Here is an 18379-nt window from a genome sequence, read left to right as displayed (position 1 = left end):
AAGGTATGTTAGGTATTTAGCATAGCTTTAGGCCAACCCTGTCCTTCCTGTTCCCATTGTAACATGTAACAGGATGGGCCAGTGTTTCTCAATCTCAGCAGCTTTATGACATTGAGACTTCAGCTCCCAGAATTCCCCAAGCCAACATGAAGCCCATTCATCTTTAAAGCTGCTGAGGCTGAGGAACAACACTGGGGTAGAAGGTACACAAAGTCTGCCCTAATCGCTCTTCCCTGCGTTGAGGGGCGTCTCTCCTCCCTCTTACATGCATGGCTCGTAACTTTAACGGGAACCGGAAGCGTGATTTCGATTTCATTGAACGCGTCGCCCTCTCTAACCGGCAAGCGCCGCTGTCATTTATTTGTTTCTCGCTTTCCTCTCCCGGACCTTTCTCTGATAGGGCAGCTCTTTCGTGACGAAATCACCCCTCTCGGCCAATGAAGTAGGACCACGGCGGCGCGGAGCTTTTGTTGCTTTGGCGGCCCCTTCGGCATTGGCTCGTGTTTCCAGGTAGGACCCTTTTATGGGTCGGACTCAGTCAGACGGGGGAAAGGATTGGCCAATGAGTTGGAAATCGGTGGAGGCGAAGGAAGTTTTGTGGCAGGGACCGCGGACGAACGGAGTCCCCATAGCCCGACTAGCATTCACCAAAAAGAGGGCCATCGCTTCCCGATGCCGAAGCGGAAGAGACGTATTTCATTTGCTCTCCTCTTCTTGTCGTGGTGAGGGAACCTGCCCGCTCGGCCGGCGGAAATAAAGAGAAGCCGCCGCAGGGAATCTGCCTGGGAGGTTGTTGACCTGGGAGCCTCTCGCCGTCTGCGACCAGCGCTAGTAAAAAGAGTCTACGGTGGGGAGGCCCACTGGCCATTCCCCTCGGTTTCTGAAGCAAAGCAGCGCTGGATTACGTGTGTGACATGTCTCCAGTCATCTCCTCTAAGGATAATAGCCGGCATCGCCGGCCAGGCAATTACCAGAACGCCCTGGATGTGATGCAGAGTAAGTCTCTAGATTTCTACGAAGATGGCCCTGTGGACGCCGTCGGAAAAGATGACAGGGAGCCGCTGCTTCAGGAACCACGTATCCAACCTGTGGAGCCTCCCCAAGACTATAGAGCGGAGTTTGGCAATATCTTGCTCCTTCTCTTCCTGTATGTGCTGCAAGGGATTCCTTTGGGGCTTGCGGGTAGCATCCCCTTCATCTTGCAAAGCAAGAATGTAAGCTACAAGGACCAGGCTTTCTTCAGTTTTGTTTTCTGGCCTTTCAGTTTGAAGTTGCTCTGGGCTCCCTTGGTGGACGCTGTGTACTTCAGGAACTTTGGTCGCCGAAAGTCTTGGCTTGTGCCTACTCAGTACATTATAGGTCTTTTCATGATGTACTTGTCCGTGCGGGTGGATTCTCTGCTTGGGGAGGTCGATGGCCAAAGCCCAGATGTGGTGGCCCTGACTGTGACCTTCTTTCTCTTTGAATTCCTAGCAGCCACTCAGGACGTAGCTGTAGATGGCTGGGCATTGACTATGTTATCACGAGAAAATGTCGGCTATGCATCCACTTGTAATTCTGTGGGTCAGACGGCTGGCTACTTCTTGGGAAATGTCTTGTTCCTGGCTCTTGAATCACCTTCCTTCTGCAACAAGTATTTACGCTTTCAGCCACAAGCCAAAGGAATTGTTACACTTTCAGGTAAATGTTGGATACAGACTCTTATGGTTTTTAAGGCTTTTGTGTCCATTTCAAATTAGAAAATTTCACATATAAATATGGTGATAGGTTCATTTCTGAGCCTATTTATTGTACAATTTATATTGTTGCCCATCTCATGACAATATGAGAGTTGTCTGCTTTGCATAAGATCTTTTTATAGGATTGAAGAACAATGTAATAGTTTTCAGTGTTTCCATATCTATCCAGCTTTGAAAATACAAAATCAGTGTGACATCTAACACATGCTTCTGTATTAGCATATTTACTAAGAATGTTAAGTTATTTTATAAAGATCTGGCATGTGTCACTTCATGCCAGATGGCACTTCTTTATTTGAATATCTAGAGTATTCTGATTGGTTATATCATAGCTGAAATGTTTTCACTCATTTACAAAGCTACATCAAGCTAGTTTATCCTTGTCCAAACCTACCAATTATATCAGTGAAAAAGGCAAAATTTCCTATACATGTGGCCTAGAAAAAGAAACTAAATAGTATATATTACATTAATCCTACAAATAAAAGCCCCCAAATTTTAGAGCTTTCTTAGACTATTCTTCAGGGAAGAAGCATATTGGCTCCAGTTTTTCCTGATCAATGTAGCTGGTATAATTGATGACTTGGAGATTTTTATCCAATACCCATGTCTCTTGGGTATAGGCTTTATGCTTGTATGGTTGTTATAAGACTTTCCAGGGCTTCCCTGTGGATTTCTGGACTCTTGGAGGAACGGCAGCTGCCTCAAGCCTCAAAGTCTGAGAAAGAAGACAGGTTAGATTCTACAAGAATTCCTGCCTTTGTCCTAAAGGAAAGGAAGCAATAGAAGATGGATATTGGAAACTTCTTGCTGAGAGAGATTGGAGTAGTAGTCTGTCAACTGGATAGTCTTTAAAGACAAGTGTGTCTTTCTAGAGACACATTTGGAATGTGAAGGAAAGATGTTGAAGACTGATACTTCCAGTAAGAAATATTTCTTTCTGTCATTCATGTGGAAACAAATGAAACAGCACTGAAACATGTAAGGTAGTATGAAATGTTGGGCAGGAGGACGAAGAAGTTGAGGCACAGGTGATGTTTTCTTTCTCCTTTTTATTGGTGTAAATGATCTAAGAAGAGAAAGAGAAGACTACTGGAAGTATACAACAGACTATCCAGATAATGCCAATGGAAATGGTTTAGACTCTTAAATAATAGGATACTTTTCCAAGTTGAGGCACTGCTGGCAAGAGAAAATTGAAAGTGAAGATGTTTGAAAGGTGTCTTGAAAGCATGATAATGAGGAGCAATATGTAGAATGTGTAACCATCCAATAAGCACATAAATCAGGAAGGTCAAGTTACATTTCTGTACAGAATATGGGAAACAAGAAAAGCTAGAAATGTTAACACTGGAATGTGAAAATAATGTAGTATTAATGAAATGGAACTCATAGTATTCAAAGATTTAGTGGTATAAATTATGCAAAGGAAAAAGCTAGACTAGTGTATTGTGTATGAGATCATGTGAAGGAAATGGACATATATATTGAGATCCAGTTAATTGAGCATGGAAAAATTGAAGATAAAGAGCCAGCTTTTCTATAGTATATGAATAATTGAATAAGTGAAATCTGATGCTGATCAATAGGGAAGAACTGACTGGGAAAGTAAAAGCAATAGAATTTCGGGACTGTGTAACCATGCCATTTTCCTGTAATATTATGCTAAGAAAAAGGAAAATTGGACCATAGTCATACACGTTAGAGTTCAAGATAGACAATTTCAGCAAGATTAGAGAAGTAGTGGTTCCCATGGCCAGAAATTGTCAGGTCCAAAGAGGTACACATGGGTTGTGTACAACTTGAAAATAAGATTCTGGAAGTATAATAGAGCACTCCGTTTCAACGAGAGGGAAAAAATAGGGGGCAGCTTAGGAAACTTGTGGATAACATAGATAGCTTTTTAGTAAAGATGTATAGGAAAGGGAGGATGGGTGAATCAACAAGGAACTATATCTATGCAAAGGAAGTTAGAAAGTATAAAATACAAAATGAGATTTAGGTTTGCAAGGAACAAAATGGGCTTATTTGGGTCTGTCATAAGTGAAAGAAGAAAGGGGCAGGTCCACTGTTAGAATGAGTAATAGGAAGTAAGAGGTAATAATGGACCCATCCCTTTCTTATAATTACTTTTTAAAAGGTAACTCAAAATAAGAAAAAAAATATGGTTAAAAGCTGGCTACCATAAATGCTTCAGTTCTTCCTGACCAGACTGATTATATCCAAGTCCTCAAATATTTATAGATGACATCTCAGAGTCCTTTCATGGTTAGTGGGTATAATGAAGAAGGGTAAGGGTTGTTTTTGTCTTTAGAAGAAAGGATTTAGCTAACTGATGTGAGAGTTTAAGAGAAACCAGGGTGAAGCATTTTATTTATCTGAGAAGAGGCAACACAGTCTCAATGGGAAAGATTTGGGAAGAAAGCATTTCAAATATATATAATAATATTTATAATTAGCCTACTACAGCCAAGGATGGGGATTTTTAACAGTTTTTAAAATTCTGTATTTATCCCAGACTGGCATTAACGATACCATCTTGAAACCCATGTTCTTGCTTCTTTAGTTTTGTTTAGTTTCCAGCTGTTTTTTTATTTTTACAACTCAGGAATGATGCTGATACTGGGCAAAATTGAAACAGATTGCTAAGCAGTCTGTGAGCATTTAGAAAATAATGCATTGCTTTACAGGAGTCAGCATGGGTCAGTCATGAATAAATCATTGCCAAACTAACCCAGTTCTTTTGATAGAGGGATCAGTGATTTGACCATGGAAATGCAGTAAATTAGGATTAGGTTAGAATTTTTCCAATTACCCATTTTAATTAAATGATCTGTCACAATACATTGTTTAGTGGTACACAACATGTTTGATAGCTGGACAAAATGTGGCGATATATAAAACTTTTATTGTTATAGAAATAATTATATAAATACAGAATTGCATAAACCTGTATGGGTACTTCTGCCCAACCACCGTACTAGATTTGTATATTTTCTTAACCCTATCAAATCTGTCTACTTTTGATGTATCTGCATCAATTTATATATGTCCTCATTATAGTAGCTGTACTGTACAATTGGTGTATGTATTATACTTAAACAAACAAATCCATTGTAAGCTCAACAGAGTGAAACTTAAATCTCTTACTTTGTAAGGAAAGAAAATAATATCAAATGTCAAAGAAAATCCAAACAAAGATAGTGATGTTATACAGGTAGATCCAGTTACTCATGGGGGTTACATTTCAACATTCAGCTGCAGATAATGCAACTGCTGAAAATGGAATGTTAGGTATAAGAGCCCCAGAAAATGATTGAAAAATCAACAAAAAATCACCATAAATGCAAGTAAAAAGCAGAAAAAAGGATAATGTATTTTGACCACTTCAGATTTTTTGCTCTCATATATTGTTTTATTTGGGCTATAGAATAAGGCAGGGATGAACAAAAAGGAATGAATAATTAGCCTTTCTGCATATTTTAAATACTCTATTTAAAATAATGACTATAGAATAAAATGAAGAATAAAAGAATATTGTTCCTTCATTCTACTGGTGAAATGAGCAACACTATCTCCAAATAAGGATCAAATAAGGTAGCATGGCACATTGTTCCTCTTTTTCCTCCTCAAAATTATGGGAAGTTTTATATTGCAATGTGAAGATGATCAGTTACATAGTAGCTATAACTGTATTTTCAAAGAAGGAGATAATGATGCTTCACAGAGCTCAGAGTGTACAAGATTGGTGATCCTCTCAATTTCATCTCCTGTTGATGGAATTGATTCAGTAGATGATGAGGTGACTGCTCAAGCATTTTTACATTGGGTTCCATCTGTGGAGTATCCTTATTGCAAAAGTCCTAGTCTCAGTGCTGTTCATGATGCTGTCTCCTTCAGAAGTTATGGACTGATGGAGAATGCTAATTCTTCAGCGGGATCCAGCATTGTCCTGAAAGTGCAACAACTGTAGAATGATCTTAGTCAAACAGATAATATTGTATGACAAGATCTGACTTGGTTTCTAACCTGATTTCTTAACCAGAACATTAAATTTACTCTCATCTAAGTGAATTATATCCTTGAATAAAGGTTTGTTAAGTGCAAGGAACTTCTGTAAGACACATGTCCATATTTAAGTGATACATTATTTTATATGGTTCAAGTCTAGTCATAATATATGTACAATTTAGTATTTATTCTGTGCTTAGAATATAGTGGCTTGCCCCTGTCTGGTTTCTTTAGATATATTCCACTATAGTTTCAAAGGTCATTAATGAAAATTTGGGATTATATATGAATATCGTTTCAGATTTCCTCTTTTTCTGGGGTGCTGTTTTTTTAATAACTACTACATTGGTTGCACTTTTGAAAAAGGAAAATAAGACAATAGCACCATCAAAAGAAGAGACAAAAGGAATCATGGATACATACAGGCTGCTTTTCTCAATAATCAAAATGCCAGCTGTCCTTACATTTTGTGCCCTGATCTTAACAGCAAAAGTGAGTAAATAATTTGTACAGTAGTTTACAGTTGGGGATTTGAGCCATTTTTGCAAAAGGTTATTTATCTGTAGACCTATGTGTCAGTCCTATTAAATCATCATGAGTCAGATGACCACTAGACAACATGAACGCTATACAGGGAGTCTTTCACTTATGATGGCATTTGGAACTGGAATTTCTGTCACAAACTTATGCATTTATAGAGTGTCACAACATCACTTGGCGATGGCAAGTCCTGCAGTTCTGGCTCCCGTCATTAACTGAAAGTTGTGATCATTAGGTGAGCTAACTTCCTGCTGACTTCCCACAAGCAAAACTGGTGGGGAAGTTGACAGGACGTTGTAAGTCCTAGACTGGCAGGCAGGTAAGTGGCTTCTGCTGAGTGGGAGAAGGAGTGCAAGGAAGGCACAGTAAAGTTTAGGGAGCTTGTGTAAGAGTGTGAAGGATTGCATGAGAAATGCGACAAAGAATGGCGAGCATTCACCAAGTTTGGAAAGGATGTGGGAGGGGTGCATTGAGAGAGTTCATAAAGTGCAGTGAGGAAGAGTAAGGAGATGCGTGAGCGGCACAGTGAAGGTTAGAGAGGGTGCACGAAGGTCAGGGATGATGTGTAAAGCATGGGTGAGGCGGATTTACCCCAGCAACTTGCAACTTTCCCTGACAGCTTCTCTATTGACTTTCTGCAAAAGGCAGCAGGGAAGGTTGCAAATGATGATAACAGGATCATGGGGTGTGGCAACCACTTGTAAGTGCAAACCAGTGTCTAAATGCCCAGATCACAATGACACGACAATGGTGATGCTAGGACTACCATTCATTCAGCGTCATTCTTATTTTAGTCACTGATAGGTGACTTATAGTTCAAGTACTGTAACCTTAATGTTGTGCCAGGTTACATCTTACACCTTATAAAGGTGTAAGATGTAATAAGATTATTTTTTTTTATAATCCCAAATGGTACTTATTTTTTATTTTAAAGAAACAAGTTTTATAATTATTAGTTTGCATAGCAAGGAATACCTGCTTGATTTTTTTATGTTGCTGAAGAGTTTTTAAAGTATATTTTATGAAAATATAGATTCTGATGGGAAAACAAAGTGATTTAAAATCATGTCTGAGTATATTTCTTGTTGCATAACAGTAAACAGGATGTATAACATTTTTTTGGGGGGGGAAATCAATAGTTTTATAAATTTCACATTATTGACTTCAACCAGGGTACAAGTTTCATTTAAATCAACAGTGGTTTGCCTCCCTATCTGGCTAGTGAACAAGCAAGACCCAAGTTATAAAATTAGCTATCAAGACAAATTTGAGAAAACTTAAAATTAATAATTTTAGAGAAAATTAACAAGATTTTATGTTGCAGGTTGGTTTCTCAGCAGCAGATGCTGTAACAGGTCTCAAACTGGTAGAAGAAGGTGTGCCTAAGGAACATTTAGCTCTGCTTGCTGTTCCAATGGTTCCATTGCAAATCATACTGCCCCTGATCATCAGCAAATACACAGCAGGGCCAAAGCCCTTGAATACGTTTTATAAAGCCATGCCATTCAGGTAAAATGTTTAGATTATTACATTTGATGATAAATATCACACTACCTCTTTTCATGGAATTGTATTTTTATATTTATTAAGTTAGATATATACCTCAAGAACAGGCAAATCTGGTCCAGCAGGGCTGAGGCTTATATTGATTCTTTAAAGATATATCATTTTCTTCCAACCTTTTACTGATCAAGAAATAATATTATGTTCCCACATAGTAGCAAATCTCAACAGTACGTTATTCTGTCTTCGCTAGGCATAAGGATCGTGCGTAACTCAATTGGGTCTATGCTGGCTGGGGAATAGTAGGAGTTAAAAGTCCACAAATCTTACAATTGCAAAGTGAGAAACCCTGAACTAACCAAATAAGAATGGATCTCACCTTGTTTATTTTGTACAGATCGACAATCCCTACACTTCCTCTCTAGACCAAACCAAATTTAGACAAGCCATAGCTTTCAACTTTATCTTGCTGTTTCCTTAACAAGCCTTAGTGCACGAATAACACTACACAAAGTATAAATGAAGCTGTCAAAGCAAGATATAGAAGGACTGTAGTTTCCTGTTAAAACATGTATCAGTTTTATGTTATTTGTAAAAGTGAAATTTTATTTAAGAAATGTTTTACTTGATATCAGCTAAGTGCATCTGTGACTTTGTATTTGTATTTTGTATTTTATTAGGATTTATAGGCCGCCCTTTTCCCTGAGGGGACTCAGGGCGGCTTACAATCATTAGGGAGGGGGTGCAATTCAAAATAAACAATATGTGAACAAAATAAAGTAATAAAAACACAACTTGCATTCAACATTCAACACTCGGGTGGGGCAAATTAGAGGCTTATCCCCAGGCCTGTTGGGATAGCCAGGTCTTGAGGGCTGCGCGGAAGGCCTGGACGGTGGTGAGGGTGCGTATCTCGACGGGGAGATCGTTCCACAGGGTCGGAGCTGCAACAGAAAAGGCTCTCCTCCGTGTAGTCGCCAGTCGACATTGACTGGCGGATGGAATTCGGAGGAGGCCCAGTCTGTGCGATCTTATCGGTCGGAGGGAGGTAATCGGCAGAAGGCGGTCTCTCAAGTACTCAGATCCACTACCATGAAGGGCTTTAAAGATGGTCAACAGCACCCTGAAGCGCACCCGGAGACCAACAGGTAGCCAGTGCAGCTCGCGGAGGATGGGTGTTATGTGGGCGAACCGCGGTGCGCCCACTATCACTCGCGCGGCCGCATTCTGAACTAACTGCAGTCGCCGGATGCACTTCAGGGGCAGTCCCATGTAGAGCACATTGCAGTATTCCAGCCTAGAGATCACAAGGGCTCGAGTGACTGTTGTGAGAGCCTCCCGATTCAGGTAGGGTCGCAACTGGCGGACCAGGCGAACCTGGGCAAATGCCCCCCTGGTCACAGCCGACAGATGATGGTCGAGAGTCAGCTGTGGATCCAGGAGGACTCCTAAGTTACGAACCCTATCTGAGGGGTATAAAATTTGACCCCCCAGCCTGATAGATGGAACATTAACCAAATTGTTGGGAGGGAAACACAACAGCCACTCGGTCTTGTCCGGGTTGAGTACCAGTTTGTTAGCGCTCATCCAGTTCTTAACGGCCTCAAGACCCTGGTTCATCACGTCCACCGCTTCATTGAGTTGGCACGGGGCGGACAGATACAATTGCGTATCGTCCGCATATTGATGGTATTTTATCCCGTGCCTCCGAATGATCTCGCCCAGCGGTTTCATGTATATGTTAAATAGTAGGGGGGATAAGACCGAACCCTGCGGCACCCCATATTTTAGGGGCCTCAGGGACGATCTCTGCCCCCCGACCAACACCGACTGCGACCTGTCCGAGAGGTAGGAGGAGAACCACTGCAAAACAGTGCCTCCCACCCCCACCTCCCGCAGTCGTCGCAGAAGGATACCATGGTCGATGGTATCGAAAGCCGCCGAGAGGTCAAGGAGAACCAGGATGGACGCATGGCCTCCATCTCTGGCCCTCCAGAGATCATCGGTCAATGCGACCAAAGCATGTTTCTCAATTCACATATGTTAAATAGCACACCAGAAGCTGACCCTTTTGTTAGTGAATTAAAGTTACCTCCCACTCATAACTTTGATCTAAAACTTGTGAAAATCAGAGTGTCATGTGGGTTCTGTATATCATAGAAACAGTTTCGTTATTAATTAAAAATATTCTCATCTTTTTGTTATAGGCTACTGTTTGGATTAGAATTTGCTCTCATATTTTGGTGGACTCCCAGAGTAAAGTATGAGGGAGGATTTCCAATCTATTTCTACATTATATTACTGCTGAGTTATGCCTTACATCAGGTAAAGTTGCGTATATGGGTGGAGTTATTAGTTCAGTTTAAGTATGATTGCTTAAAGATCCTGGATCTTTAATGAATGGATTATTGAAAGCAGTAGCATTTCTATTTAGGCTCACATGGAAATCTGAAAAACACTGGGTTGCTTTAATAAATAACAGTTGTAGTCTTCTTTAATAAATACCGCAGTTGTGGAGATTCAAAACATTTTTCAGCATCACTTTTGAGATGTGTATAGCTTATACATACACATATACATGAATGCAGAAGAATATGTATGTGTGTGTTTATGTACAGTATATGTGTATGTATACACATGTGTAGACACAGTAGCATTTCATTTTTATTGACTAATTGGGTGCATTAATTGTTGAAGAGTTATGTGATTTATAGCAATTTTTTGTCATATAATTAATAATTTCATTAGGCAAAGAACAATCCTGATGAAGCTTATTGACAACAAGAATCTTGCAAGGTTCTTTTAATTCAGTGGGATAGGAATGAGATGCATGGGGATCTGTTATATGTGCTCTCAGGAGCAAAAAAATAAAAAGGTTCTTATCCCATTTCTAGAAGATTGAGCAGGATATTAATGTTTTGAATAAAAAATCACATCGTGCCTTGGTGCTTATTGTCTTCCAGGTTACTGTATACAGCATGTATGTTGCTATAATGGCTTTCAATGCCAAAGTTAGTGACCCACTCATTGGAGGAACGTACATGACACTGCTTAACACGGTATCCAATCTGGGAGGAAACTGGCCAGCCACAGTAGCCCTGTGGCTTGTGGACCCACTTACAGTGAAGCAATGTGTTGGAATTCAAGGTCACAGCTGTGGGACTTCAGCTGCTGCAGAAGTAAGTTTGGTGCAAAACAGATTCTCCATCTTAATGGTAGCATGCTGATACTAGATTTTCAGACTGATTATATAAATTATGAGCCCCTTTAGAAACTTTTTAAATAAATTGTTAGTTTGAATTTGCATCCTGCTTACTAGTGAGGTACTTCTCCTTTGTCTTACTAGATCCCATGTTTCATTGGTCCACATAGAATGTTTTTGCTCTGCTAATAATTCAATTGCAGCACAATGATTAAAACTATTTTCTTGAACAGCCTCTTCTACTTTGGCTGCAATCCATTTTTTAAAAAAAATTCTTCTCCTTAACTTGAACATGATAGCTGCATTTGACTAATCACAAGTTGACCTGATTACTTGGGATTACATGCAACCCTTGTGAACATTATGCAATTTATACCAGGCATTGCATCAGAATGGTACTGACAAACAAATTGGATACCTTGCATTGATTGTAATTTCCTGTTTACTCCAAACTAGAAAGTTGTGATTAAAGATTCCAGAAGAAGCTAACATATTAAGCCAAGTTGGGCTGATATCCAAACTTCTTCAGAAGCCATGAATAATATTTTTAAAGGTTAGAAAAAATATCCTGAAAAAAGTCTGTCTGTGTGGTTGCTAAAAGTAAACACTTAAGTTGATAGCACATTATCAAAAACAATATAAAAGTATCATTTATAGATGACTTCAGTGTGCCTGACTGAAACATTCATTCAATTTTTATAGTTGCCCATCAGTCGATAACTCTAGGCAGCTTATCAATCAATCAATACAGTTAAAACACTGAAAACATTTACAACAATTTAAAAAAACAATAATTTACGTGGAGAACAAAATAATAAAACCAAATACAGGTAATCCTTGACTTACAACAGTTAAAGACCATTCAGAATTAGGACTGTTGTAGCATCCCTTTGGTCACATGTTCAAAAGACAGATGCTTAGCAACTGATTCATATTTATGATGATTGCAATGTCCTGGGGCCTCGGAAAGGATGCTTTTCACAGCCTGTAAAGCACTTCTGGCTGTTATAAAATGTCACACTCCCCTCAATCACATGACTGCATTTCAGGCACTTAGAAATGAGCACTTATGATCAGTTGTAGCATCCTATGATCATGTGACTGCTAATTTTTGGCCGTTTTTTGTGGAAAAAATCCACATTTGGGAGAATGGATTCACTTAACTGCACGACTGCTTAATAACAACATGATTCTGACTTACAACTGCATGATTTGCTTAGTGACTGCTATAAAAACGGTAAAAAGATAAGAGTCCATTCATGGGGGTACCTAGACTTATGACCAAAATGAATTAGGACCAAAATTCAAGTCTCAATAGTGATTGAGCACTACCTGAATTAGCTAATTTTATTGAACTGATTTGTAATTATTGTTTTGTTTTTGCGTTTTGTACTAACTATACCATGGGGAAAGCTTATGAGGGTGACCATTTTAGACAGTGGTGGGTTTCAAAAATTGTTTGAACCTACTCTGTGGGTGTGGCTTCCTTTGTGGGAGTGGCTTGCTGCCCATGTGACTGGATGGGAGTGGCTTGCTGCCCATGTGACCAGATATGAAGATGCCGACGACACTAGTCAGAACCACCTTAAATTACCTCACACACAGCACTGGCATGCATAAGAATATGATGTAAACTTGCTTTTTAAAAGGCATCTTTGGTTTGTGTTAAAACAACTTCAACACACGCAATGTTCTGATTGCACCACAAACACAGTAGTCATCCTTACCTTTCACAGAGGTACTGAGTTTTATAAATATGAGCATGATAGTGTAGAATAATCATATCCAAGGACCAGTGGTGGGTTTCAAAAATTTTTAGAACCTCTTCTGTAGGTGTGGCCTGCTTTCCGGGTCCACTGGTGGAACCTTTTCTAACCGGTTCGGTAGATTTGACGAACCGGTTCTACCAAATAGGTGCGAACTGGTAGGAACCCACCTCTGATTTTAGGCCATCAAGACAAAACTCCTGTTCATTAAAAAAAATCCAAATTAAAATATCCCTAGCTATTCTCACTTGTTCCACCTTCAGATTCAAAGATGAATCTCCACCTTTGTAGTGTTCCTCTTTCTTAGGCCAAAGATTGTGGGTTGTCAACAAATATTCTCAGCAGCTTAGTCCATTTTTTAATATTTTACACACTTTTTAAATGTGTGCAAAATGTTTTAAAGTAATGGAAGTTACACATTAAGAAAAATGTTTAAATATGTTACATATGTAAAAAAACAATTAGCTTTTTTATACCTATATGCTTATCATTTGTTCCCTATCGCACCTACCCCTTCCTCCCTTCTGGTTTTCTGTATTACAGCTTTGCTCAAAAGAAGGTGGATCTTGTACTATTACTCTGGATGGTTATTATGTGGAATCCATAGTATGCGTAGTATTTGGATTTGCTTGGTGGCTGTTTCTTGGGCCCAGACTGAAAAGGCTGCAGGATGAGCAACCAACGTCATGGAAATGCAGAAGAATCAGTTAATGAAAATGAAATATCACAAGAGACTGGCTAAAATTGCTATAGCTTTGTCATATATCATATACAAGAGAATAAGTATACACATCTAAAAATGGTCAATTTATACATGCCAAATGACTTTACAAAAGCTAAAGTCAAGTACTGTACGTATGGATGAATTATAAAGTTTGCCCTTATCCAAAATTACCCTTAAAGTTGTTTTTTAAATTACTTTATAAAAACATTTAAAATCTGTTACTATTCTGCTAAATTACAGTTGTTGCCTTCCTTTTATGCCCTTAAAATTATCTTTGAAGAAGAAAAAGTCTTTAAAGGAACTTACAATAATTTTGATTTATAATAAACATTGGATCTACGTGGTTAAAATGCTTTAGAAAGAAAAAAAAGTTTTATATATTTGTATATGTTTAATATTGCTCACCGTAATTCCAAATAGGTCAAAACAATGAGGATAACAGATTTTATCTTTTTTTTTTTGCCTTGCTCCTACAAAATTTAGTTTTATAAAAAATAATATATTTATAATAGTGATAATATGCTTTTTTTTTAAGTTCAAATTTGGTACAGTACTAGTAGTTTACAGCATAAATAGCCCCAACGTACAGAGGCATATTAATTGGTTCTGAAGTTTTTCAAAATATTAGAATCAGATATAACATCGATGACAACAGTTTGCACATGAAAAACCGAACTTATGGTTTATGAATATATATATATATTTTGCATATGGGACCCCAAAAGGACTAAGCAGAATATTTAGTGCCTTCTGGAAACAAGTTATGTAGATGGCGATCAAATATCTGTACTGTTAAATTTTAGAACATAAGTGTCATTCTCATAAAATATACCCATTTCTGCTGATGTCGGGAATCTAAGTAATTGTTTCAATGAACATTAGAGGACATTTTTTAGATTCTAATGATGTACAATATAATGTATATCATATTGAAATGGGCTCTGTATAGCATTTGATGTATTGTATACATCTTTCATATAAACATTTAGTGAAAAATAAAATGGTGTCATACTTTTGACACTAGGACGAAATATTGAAACACTCATATCAGGGATATATACTGTCTCAGTTTTACTGATTATTTCAATAAGTCAGTTCTTTCTGAAATTGACATTTTTGATTCCATGTGAATCTTTATGATTTACACTTTTGTTTGAAGCTCTTTTCAGAGTGTGAATAAATTTTAAAACTCTAGTATTTATGTTAGAAAATATCTTTTAAAACACACTTCTGTGTGTTCCAATGAATAGGAATCCAAGAATGAGTAGGAAATACTTCCAAGAAAATAAAATAGTGTTAGTTTTCAAATACATTTTAACCTTATCAACAGGGGGAAGATAACCTTTTGTGTTTGGTTGACACTTCTCTTAGAATGTGTAATAGAAATTCTGACATGCTGCTCTGAAATACTGATAAAATATTATTTAAATACTATAGATAAGAACAATCAAATTTGGTAACTTGAATGAAAACTCCATAGTGCTCACAATAAAGAGACTTCATTTTCATTACTATTTTACAACAACCTGATTTGGATTTTCTTAAGTTTGACGTATCCTTACTGCATAGATTACCACAAATTCAATAACCATAATTAATGGTTTTAATAAATATAGTGAATATGCTAGAATATGAAGGCCAGGGATAAGTGGCTAGAGATGAGATGAGAGGAAAGGAGAAATATTTAAAAGAATTCTTCCCAGGATTTCCTTCTTTCAGATAAGAGTTCAGTTAATATATTAGTTGTTCCTAGGCCTTTTCAGTAGGAGGCAGGGCTTTCTTCTAGAAAAAACTATGTAACAAGGAGTATTCACCACAAATGATAAAATAGCCTTTTTATGTTTTCCTATTCTGTATTACTGTTAATACAATGTGCCAAAATAAATAAAGGTTATCCATTTAAACAAAACTCTGGCAATGTAAAATAAATTATGTAAATTGGTAAAATTCAGAATCAATAGAAAAGTTACATTTCTAAAAATATGAGCTTTGAAATATCACCTGAATTATAAAAGTTGACATTGAAAAAATTGTGCTCAAGGAGATTGTGGGTGATATTTCTCAAACAGCATTCTCCTTTCCACAAGCATTAAACACACTTTTGAAATGCAAAAAGAAATTTAAAATAATTATTTTAGTCTTGATAGCCAAATCTAAATCCGTCATGTGCCCCTCAATCTAAAATAAACCCAGCTTGTGAGATACAGCATTGGTTCCCCCATCCTGTCCTAGGGCTTTTTTATATATTGATTTAGATGTTTGTACACAATCAGAATATGTCCCTCACAGATACAAATTAAGCAATTATTTCTAAATATTGTTTTCAAGGCTTTATACAAACATAAAAACACACAAATATATTCAAATTTCAAGAGAAGCTTACTATAAGCCTCTCTTCTAAGAGTCATGGGTTAAGGTTTTTTAAATATTACTTTCAGGAACTAATTACTGATGTGATATACAACTGTCCTCAAATCTTTCAAATATAACCTTGGTAATATTTCTATTTTTGCTGTATAAAAATATCTAAATATACTATAGGCTATCATAAGTTAAAGAGATGTTTTTGTGTTTTTAACCTGAACCAACATTAAATGAGAATTAAATACACTATATTTCCAAAAGTATTCACTCAGCCATCTGCATAATCAGAAGCAGTTGTGAGCGAATACTTTTGGCAATATAGTGTACCTGTAGGCCCTAAAAGCTGTGGTGGTGAGGTTTTGTGCTAGTTAATAAAATTTCTGTGGAGACTCCAAATGAAGTAAGCTGGTTGAGAAATATTCTGATGGGTTTTCACCAAAATTTGATTAAATAAGTTACTGAATTGGAATAAATAACATTTATCATTTGCAACTTAATCAGCAGTCTGCCACTGTCTCTTGGTTTGCATTATTAAGATTTATAAAGCTAAGGTTTGGTTTGTTTGTATTAGTTACCCATGCCATGCTTTTATTCTGTCTTGATATTATGATGAACTCATTCTCTTCAAAGTTTAATCAAGCACAACCTTAAAAATAACGGGCAGTATATTATTTCCCTTGGTTTGGATAGCCTAAAATAACTTGAGGGAAAACAGAATACAATCAAATCTATTTTCATGTAATTTTATGAGTTGTAAATTCTTGTTGAAGAAAAGCATTCTCAAATGTTTAAAAAATATTTTTAGTTATGAACAATTTAATGATGGGTAGTAACTCTGAAAATATTTTGATTATAATACAGAATGGAAATGCATATTTGGGAAAATTGCTAATTGAGCTTTGAGGGGATTCCTCGGTAGTGGAGCATAAAATCAGAAAATGTCACTTAAAAGCACATCTTTTTTTAAAAAAAAAACTTTTGAACTAACTGTTAAGCACCTTGAAGAAATTGCTGGCCTTTTAAGATAAAAATTGGTTCACTTCAAAAATAAATTCATGATAATTTAACAAAAAAATTGTTTACTGGATTCTTTAAAACATTTAATATTTTATAAATATTTAATATTTAAAACATTTGCAAACCGGTAGCAAAGGTAAGTTGATTTCACCCCTGGATTGCAGAGATGTTAAACAGTCAAGGTTTCGGATACTCAGATATTTTCCAAGAATCCTATCTCTTCCAATAAGAGAATGGCAAGTATCTGCAGGATAGATGGTGCCAAGAGTATACAGGTGGTCCTTGACTTACAACAATTCATTTAGTGACGATTCCAAGTTAAAACAGCACTGAAAAAAGTGACTTATAACTCTTCTTCGTGCAACCGCTGCATCATCCCCATGATCAAAATTTACATGCTTGGCAACTAGTTCATATTTATGACATTTGCCGTGTCCTGTATCATGTGATCACCTTTTGCAACCTGACAAGCAAAGTCAATGGGGAAGACAGATTCACTTAACAATTGCGTTACTAACTTAAGAACTGCAGTGATTCACTGAACAAGTGGAGCAAAAAAAGTCATAAAATGGGGCAAAATTCACTTCATGTCTCACTAAGCAACATAAATTTTGAACTCAATTGTGGTCATAAGTTGAGGAGTACCTATAGTATATACTGTATAGTATGTACTCAATGGTCAAAGACGAGTCTACAGATTATATTTTTCACTTACCACCCCATTTTCAATCAAAAGGATTTCTAGAATGGCAACAAATTCCTGCTCAAAAGCTTTCACTCTAAACATCATGATACAAAAAGAATATAAGAAAAGGGGAAAAATATTTGCAGATGAAATACTAGGTCTTAAATTATAAGATATTGCATACAACCATGGGAGAGAGAGAATCTTTCGAAACTGATTCACATCATCTCTGTCTGATCCATGGATAAAATAGTGCAGCAGTTTGGTGCAGCCTTGTTTCTATTTAAACAAATTCAGATTGTAGGGATTATTATAATTACTCATTGAGCTCCACAACAAAGTTCTTAGGCTTCCCTATCTTGAGTCCTATTATTATTTTGTCAAGGAGTATGAAGATCTCATTTTCCAGAAGTATCCACAGAATCAATTTAGCAATCTTTATTTTGCCTTTATATACTGATACATCATCACTACCTATGTACAAAAGGGCAGAGGTTATAATGAGACAGTGCTTCTTCATTTGTCCCCAGTAGATACCTCTATCCTTTTCTTGAAAATGTATCTTCATTTACAGATTTCTTTACTGTGTTATATCATTCACAAAGTTTTAAAAACTTAATTTTTAATGTCTTCACCCTTTACCAGCAAAGTATCTCTGAGTCTCACCTGTTGAGTAATTAATATATGGGAATTTGAGGTATTCACCTTTATTTATGGCTAGAAGTAGCAACTCAGTATCCTCCAGATGTTTTGGATTGCAACTCCCATATCTTTCCTCAGGCCCTGTTGGTTGAGGTTCATAGATACAAAACACAGCAGCTTGTCCTG

The 18379-nt window shown here is 37.2% G+C and overlaps 1 protein-coding gene across 2 annotated transcripts; it reads left to right on the top strand.

The window, feature by feature from the left end:
• Nucleotides 1–495: 495 nt before the first annotated feature.
• SLC33A1 (solute carrier family 33 member 1) lies at nucleotides 496–16612 on the top strand. 2 transcript variants are annotated; one of them, XM_032225318.1, is made up of 7 exons: nucleotides 497–996; nucleotides 1474–1680; nucleotides 6052–6242; nucleotides 7615–7799; nucleotides 10001–10118; nucleotides 10757–10972; nucleotides 13305–16612. In XM_032225318.1, the coding sequence occupies exons 1-7, from the start codon at nucleotides 915–917 to the stop codon at nucleotides 13470–13472; spliced, it is 1167 nt and encodes a 388-aa protein (XP_032081209.1). In that variant the 5' UTR covers nucleotides 497–914; the 3' UTR covers nucleotides 13473–16612. The 2 variants fall into 2 exon arrangements, with proteins under 2 accessions (XP_032081208.1, XP_032081209.1); XM_032225317.1 differs by having other exon boundaries at nucleotides 496–1680.
• The last annotated feature ends 1767 nt before the right edge of the window (nucleotides 16613–18379 follow it).

This window comes from Thamnophis elegans, chromosome 10, assembly GCF_009769535.1.
Source record: "Thamnophis elegans isolate rThaEle1 chromosome 10, rThaEle1.pri, whole genome shotgun sequence".
NCBI classification, from domain to species: Eukaryota; Metazoa; Chordata; class Lepidosauria; order Squamata; family Colubridae; genus Thamnophis; species Thamnophis elegans.
The sequence above is the reverse complement of the archived record's forward strand: the minus strand, read 5'-3'. Positions and strand labels throughout refer to the sequence as shown.